At 38.1% G+C, this 7,577-nt stretch overlaps 1 protein-coding gene across 1 annotated transcript; it reads left to right on the forward strand.

Moving 5' to 3' along the window:
- Positions 1-2,969: 2,969 nt before the first annotated feature.
- LOC140230617 (RIIa domain-containing protein 1-like) lies at positions 2,970-6,572 on the forward strand. Its single transcript, XM_072310758.1, has 3 exons — positions 2,970-3,389; positions 5,313-5,389; positions 6,401-6,572. Exons 1-3 carry the CDS (start codon positions 3,294-3,296, stop codon positions 6,543-6,545), a joined length of 318 nt encoding a protein of 105 aa, XP_072166859.1. The 5' UTR covers positions 2,970-3,293; the 3' UTR covers positions 6,546-6,572.
- Positions 6,573-7,577: the final 1,005 nt, after the last annotated feature.

The raw sequence follows: 7,577 nt of genomic DNA on the forward strand, positions 1-7,577 counted from the left end.
GAAGGGTGAACGGGAACAAAATAAATGTACATGTAGAACCGAATAGACATAGAACTTAAGAATCTGTTTCCCCAGATCTACTTTGTCTTAAGTGTACAACAAAATGTTGAAGACTTAATCAGCATTGCTGTAGAGTGGTGTCCGGTCTAGGTCCCCTATCTCACTTTAGTAACATCTTTGCTTAGTCTTAGATTCTACTTTCTAAATGACAAAGCATCGAGGATAAAATCAATGATGTGATATCTTGCACAATAGACAAAAGAGTGCATGAGTTTTGGCACTAGTGTACGAATATGAAATCAGATAACTGAAAATCAGGCACTAAATGTACTTTCCATCTCAAATTTCACATGTATAAATTGCGCTAAAATCAAAGGATCAGATATAAACCACTAGATAACTACTCAATAGCTTGGTTCCAACCACTTTAAGTTACTTAAATTTGAACTAAATCGGGTATGGTTTGACCTACTACTCATCGACCGCCCAATGTTTATTTGTTTGATAAGAACATTTAACACTGAAATTCACGTAAAAACTTGACCTACGTGATTGAGAAAATCAAGCACTATCAAATGCCGTTGTTCCCTTTTCAATTCGAAGTTTCAGTGCAAAAATATTGCTGTCGAGCTTGCGTGGCCTCGTTTCAGGTCCCCGCGATGCCGCTCCTTATTGAGATCGACTGCTGTTTTTGCATTGACAATGCACGCAAACCGAGTTGTATTGAACATCGTGTTGTACGAAGCTTTTTAGAAACTTCCATAGACATTACATTACAATTCGGTTAAAATATTCATTCGAAATTATGTCCTTGATTAAAACCATTAATGAACAGTGAACTTTCGCGTTTTCCCACACATCCTCATCAACAGTCAAAGCCAATCCATTTTTATGTGCTCTGCGCGCAGTGAAGTGCGTACTAAGCGTTCTGTGCACCTTCAATACTACGCGATCGGTTTCAATAAGGGCGGTCAATATGTAGTAGGGTTACCATACTGTATTGAAATCTGCCACTATCACTATAGCGTCATGTCATTGCGCACAAACAACTCATTTCACATGAAAAATCACAATGTACACTGCCTGCACAATCTGGAACTAAAGTTAGTAACGTTAGTCATCTAATTCTAAAATGCAGTGTGTCTTTCAAGTTACCAGGAGCACAGGGAGTTACAAATTAAGTGAATATTCAAAGGTGCTACACAATTACAATGAGTTGAAATAGAATCTAGATTTAGAATCTAGGTTCTAGATAGAATCTGACTGTATTCTGAGCGAGAGTCAGCTGAGAAATGCAGAAATCCTTTCCTTTTCTAAGGTTAGAGCGCACAGCTCAGGAACACACACACGTCTAAAACAGTTTGACTCAGTCAAACCAACTTCTTTCAAGATGCCGCAAAGTTAAATCACATTGTAGAATCCCGACTGATGTTAGAACACTTGAAAAGATAAACAGTAGAATCTAACGTTAGAAATATATCTAACGTTAGACGAGAGCTAGCTAGGCCTACTCTGATGATCTAGATCTAGTCTTGACTGACATTACAACCACGGATGGCACGGTATAAATACCAAAATCCATAAGATCACACTCGACACTTGGACAAGGCAGGACCAGGCAAGCTATCTAAAAATAGAATAGAAAAGACGACGAACTGCTACTAACGGTTAGACTATGGCCCACTAGCACCACTTTATAGCGGTTATAGGGTAAATTTAGTGTAGGTACGGTGTAGCGCGGGTTGGATCTGCCCGCGCGGGTTAAGCAAAAACTTGTGCTCACATGGATCCTAACGTATGGGACTAAATAATGCTCACTCGCTCTCACTGCCTCAGGAAATGCTGTTGTTAGTACATAAGATTTCTCGGTCATTCCGCCAAAGTATGATCATAACTGCAAAAACTGTAACGAAACATACTCACTTTATTCACTTCTAGGATCCTTGATATTCATAAACGATGGGTGTCTGTAAATAAGAAGAAAAATCACTTAGATCGTCGCTGGTTGCTATGAAACGCAACCCGAGAGTCAAGTCAACAGTTAGAATTGTATTCAGACCCTATTACCCTTTTTACAACACTAAAAAATGAATCGAACATCTCTCTACTTCTTCTTCTTCTCGTTCCCGTCTCCATATTTCTTTCATTCTTGTTCACTTAGCGTATGGATTCATTTCCGTATGTCTTTGCGTTTTTCTTTTTTCTGTTTCTATTTTTCTTTTTTTTCCTGAACCAAAAGTCACTCGTATATCTTTTGTTAATTCACCAGTCTTGTGTCCTTCTCACTCTCCCTCTTCACCTCCATATCCCTTCTCTCTCTCTCTCTCCTCTCTCTCTCTCTCTCTCTCTTGTCATATTTCCTTTTTTTTCTTTTTTTTACCATATATCGTGTATATATTGTATATTTCTGTACATTTTTTTTTCTTTTCATCAATCGCTTTTCATTCTTATTTTTTTTTGTTGTTGTTATAGTTGTTTTGTACACTTTTCAGAGTTATTTGCAATTATTATTTATTGATATTGTAATGTGCTATATGTTTTTCATTGGACTCCGATACCCAGAGTTTGGGTTGTGAGTAAATAAACTTTCAACTTTCAACTTTCAACTTTCAACTTTTCCTCATTTTATTGTCTTCTTTTGAAATATTTATCGATTATGATAATTAATAGTGACAATAACTTATAATTTTAGTAATGATAAGAGGTATATAGGTAGGTGTCTCTTTTTATGTTATAGAGTCTAAATTTGATTCGTTGGTATCAGAGCAATAGACTAATCCATGTTTCGTATTGTCTACCACCTTCAGTCTATCTTGCTCGCAACTGTATACAGCAGCTGAACCCTAAAGTAAGCGACTTAAAATGAGACTGTGTTGTGTTTATGTTGACCTAGCTCCCCCTGCAGATAGCCCGTCGTACGCGTATGCATGGTGCGTGTGTTATATTGTGCACTGTATGTGCGAAACTTGTGTAGCTGGCCTCTGAACTCCGACGGAACAAGAAGAAAACAGCGGATGTTACTTCAGATGTCTGCTGTAAATACGGATTTTTAAATTAAATGAGACTCTTTGAAAAGAATTAAAGATTCCCGGAAACATCAAGCAAGCGTACGATTACGGCTATCGTGACAATTTATCATCCCCATTAATTTAGGTCGAGTTAATCTTTGTTGGTATTGTGATTTGTAAAGCCGAGCTCGCCTATCTATCTTACACACACACAGCACTAGCAGTTGCCAGGTAGCAGCAGACTCCGAAACTTTAGCCGCAGATTCGAGGCTAAGATTAAGAATCATGGCGGTTCCAAACCACAACCCACCTCAGGGAATGGAAGGATATGACTTTGGTGCTCTGAGTCCAGAACAGCAGGAAAAACTGAACAATTTTAAGGTGAGGCTGACTAATCGGTTATGTCTTATGATGCCTTGATCAGATTCAGAATCGGAGCATAAACTTCCAGTAAGCAGCTTGGAACAAGAAAGCCGGAGGAAAAAATTAAAGGAGCAACGGCGGCAAGCATCATCACACAGGCACAGTCTTGCGATGCAATGTTTTCATCATCGTGATTATTTGTCTTTTTCTTCTTGCAATAAATCTAGTCTATCTAGATCAATTTGTAATTCCATTCTGCGCATAAGCAGAAAAAGGTCGTTTGTATTACAACCAACACTCACACTCGCAGGCATTTTGGTTTGTTTAATTCACTGAGGGAGCTGACATCTCACTCTCAGTGAGATAGTAAAAGCATCTGTGAATGTGATGTGATGATTATTTGTGTGATTCTTACCCAACAGTTATACTGATAGTAAATGGTGCTTGCCAATGGTATCCACCTGACATGACAGCAATCCTGGTATTCGGCACTATCAAAAGAAAAAGGCTGTTATTGCATTCAATACAAAACAGTGAAACGGTTGCCTGCGAAAAAATGTCAACTGATGGTTGTTGACAGACTACTTGGTATGTGTCGTATTGTGTGTTCTGGTCACCTGGTGTAAACGCAAGTTAATTCTTTGTTTGAACACGATTAGCATAAATTGTTACATAGGGCAAGCTGCCTAAATGCATTATACCACTTTGAAAATGAGAGCACTGCCTAACCATGTGAGAAAAACGAACTAGGTCATGAACTAATTACGAACTGACGTAAGTTATTGCCTCTAGAGTTTATATTACAATCTCAAACTCAGTACTTCTATCAATTTTCTATGAATAAAACCATTAACTTAAATGGACAATTTGGAATTGAAAGCATATTGTCTGTATATCAAAGTATGCTGTACCAATACAGGGCTACACACTAACCCATTTTTTCTTCTGGTCCGACTTGTCTGTCTGACGGGTCTAGGCCAATTACCCCCCCCCCCCCCCCCCCTCCCGGAGCAATTACACTGGACCCTTCCCCTGGCCCTAATCCTAATCCTGAACCTAATCCTAACCCAAACTCCTGATCCTAAACCTAACCCTAACCCTAATCTTTACTCTAACCTTACCACTAACTGAATAGTCGGGAGTTCTTGCCCTCTGGGGGTAATTGCCGGGATAGGCTGTCTGACCAGTACATACACTGTAGGTGCCCAGTTTGTCCATCTTTTAGTGGTCCATGCACTCCTGAAAAAAGTTACTGGTCCAACAGTAATTTTTACTGGTTAGGGACCGTCGCGTTGGACCAGTGGCAGTGTGCAGCATTGACCAATACCAATACGCTATGGTGGCCTGTACTTATCAAATGAAGAAGAATAAGGAAAAACTTGCTAAGTTTGTATTATTTATTGTTATTATTCATCTCTGTTAAAGATGGAAGGAAATGTAGCCATGCTGCTTTCTTTATCTTGTGTCTCTAGAGCAAGTCCACTTAACCTTGACAAAATAATGCTTCAATTGGCAACAATCACAACATTCCAGTGATTACAGTACAATTTTGTAGTCTTGAGTCTTGCCATGTACAGTATGAGTGGAAGCCAGAATGCAGCATTTAGTAGTCTACTCCACATCTACTATAAATGTACTATCTGCTCGTTATTTTGTCATTATTGTTGATGCATCTCTAGAATTGTGAAATCCATCCAACCCCCACAAAGTTGTCCAATAGTAGATATATCTTGTTATTTATATTTTTGGTCATAGATCTTCATTTGTTAATTTATCCATCATGACTTCTAAGAATGATCACAGTTTTATGGATATTGAAAAGAAAAATATGTCTTGATATGATGATGGAATTCTGAGACAACCGGTCTGTATCATCTACTTTCATTGAAACTTCTGCATTTCTATCTCTAAAATGGTAATCATGTTTTGCTCTTCTTACAGATGCAGACACGTGTGGCAAACGAAAAATACCTGAGAGACCATCCCGAGGTGGATCTACTCTTGGCAGGTTTTCTAAGGTATGTTGGTCAAAGGTCAAAGGTCAAAAGTGAAAGATTTGTCATGCTCTTATTCTGAAAGATACAGATCAGAATGCGTGCTTGTCAGAGAAACAGTACGAAAATGATGGCGTGTCAAAATATTTTATGAACTTGTCAGAAGAGACCCATTGTGTAATTCAGTGACTGGGACAAGATTTAATTTTTGTCTTAACCTTGGTGTGAAAATGGGTGCCTGTCAATATACAAACTGTAGGGGTAAAAAAGTGTAAATTGATTCAACTCAAAGAAGAAATCCTTCCCAAACATAAATAAACTTCAAAAGAAAGAGATACGTAGATATTCCATAGCATGATACAAAAATTACAAAAATCAGGTAAGAAATAAGAAAGATATTACATTTTTAATTTCACTTTTTTTTTCTGAAAACATTTCTCAATCAGTCCTTATGAATATTCAAATGAGCAAGTTGATGATGACATAGCCTCACAACTTTTCATGTGCATGTTATACAACATATATGAAATAGTGTTTTTAGGTAATATAAGTACAAAGCATGTTCCCATACCAAGATAGATAAAAGTTAAACATTTGTTCTTTTTTATATTGGGTGGTTTTAAGACAAGTTTTGTACTCATACAGCTGAAATACAGGATTTTTGTCATTTCTATAAGAAATGAATAAGAAATTGTGAGAGAACAACATCATCAACTTGCTCATTTAAGGACTGGTCAAGAACTGTAAAAAAAAAATTTTTGAATTTTCAGATGTCATATCTTCCTTATTTCTTACCCGATTTTTTGCATTTTTGTATCCTTCTGTAGGGAATATTTTTCTCTTTCTTCTGAAGTTTATTTATTTTATTGGCAGATTTCCTCTTTAACTGGTGTTGAGAGTGAATCGGAAATGTCTTTGTTATGATAGTATCTGCTAGTGTACATATACAAGCTTGCTTTCAACACGAAAGTACATGTACACATCAATGTGTAACAAGTACAGTGGTGTTACCTGTGATCTGCTTCTCTCTTGCAGGGATGTCCTGAGCAGGCGGCCGGAAAACATTCAGGATTTTGCAGCAGACTGGTTCACGAAGCCGCAGCTGTCAGAAAACATCCAACATCAACTGGAGAAGCGGGACTCTTCCCTCAGGGACCAGCGATTCCAAAGAAAACTCTGATTAAATGTTTGAAATATAGTGCCCTTAGTTCCCTTGTTGCTGTTTTTGGTTATTTATGTTCACAATTGTTGTGTACCCAAACCTATGTAGTACTCTTGCAGAATCTTTGGTATCTATCACAGCACAGTATTCTAAAATTCCTACTTTACTTTTGGAAAGAAGCTATGTGTTGATAACATTGTTGAAAATCATTTAGTTTGATAAAGGGGCATAATGAGAAGATTTATAGGGAAATGTTGGGTCATTTGTACAATCTGCCATACCAGCTGCTATAGAATGTGACATTTTGAGGCTGAATTCATCAATTCTTGGAGAATTCAATCAGCAAATGAATAGTCTCTCCAAAGATACTTTGTGTTTATATAAGGTATTTACATTTGAATCATAAGCAGTTGTCAAGGTTTGTTCTGTATCTTGAACCATCAAATCTTAGTTCCTTGTGTGATTTAGGTGTGTATTTCATTTCTCAGGATTTTGCACTTTCTTATTGCTGTAATGCACTGTCTCTATAGATGAATAGAGATGTCATCCCTAGTCAAGTAAACTTGTCCCTAATGGAGCTTACAAGTATTGTCTAATGAAAGAAACTTTCTCTTGCCCATGTATTCAGTTCAGTCAATTCCCTGTGCATCAAAATATGGGTGTTTGTGAATTAGATGCAACATTTAGAAAAAAACAACAACAAACAAACACATGAGTGTTGACTGTAATTTCTAGTATTAACAGATACAATGTATGCATTGTAAATGTCAACATAGGATAGACTGTGTGCTGGTATTGACCGATTCTGTGACGCGCTATGTGTGTTTTTGGCAAGGGCAGCGCCATTACGCGGTGTCTCAGCCGACCCCCCCTTCCCATTCCCCACCCCTCTCCCTACATTAGCACGCGCGCAGAATGAAAAACTGATGCATGGTTGCTTTAGCCAATGGGCGTCTCGTATTGAGTGCGCGAATGCTTGCTTAGTGCGCGAACCTTTGTTACAAGTGCGCGATAAACATGTTGCCCGGGGGGTGGGGAGAGCAGGGGGGG

Source organism: Diadema setosum, chromosome 7 (assembly GCF_964275005.1).
Source record: "Diadema setosum chromosome 7, eeDiaSeto1, whole genome shotgun sequence".
Lineage (NCBI taxonomy): Eukaryota > Metazoa > Echinodermata > Echinoidea > Diadematoida > Diadematidae > Diadema > Diadema setosum.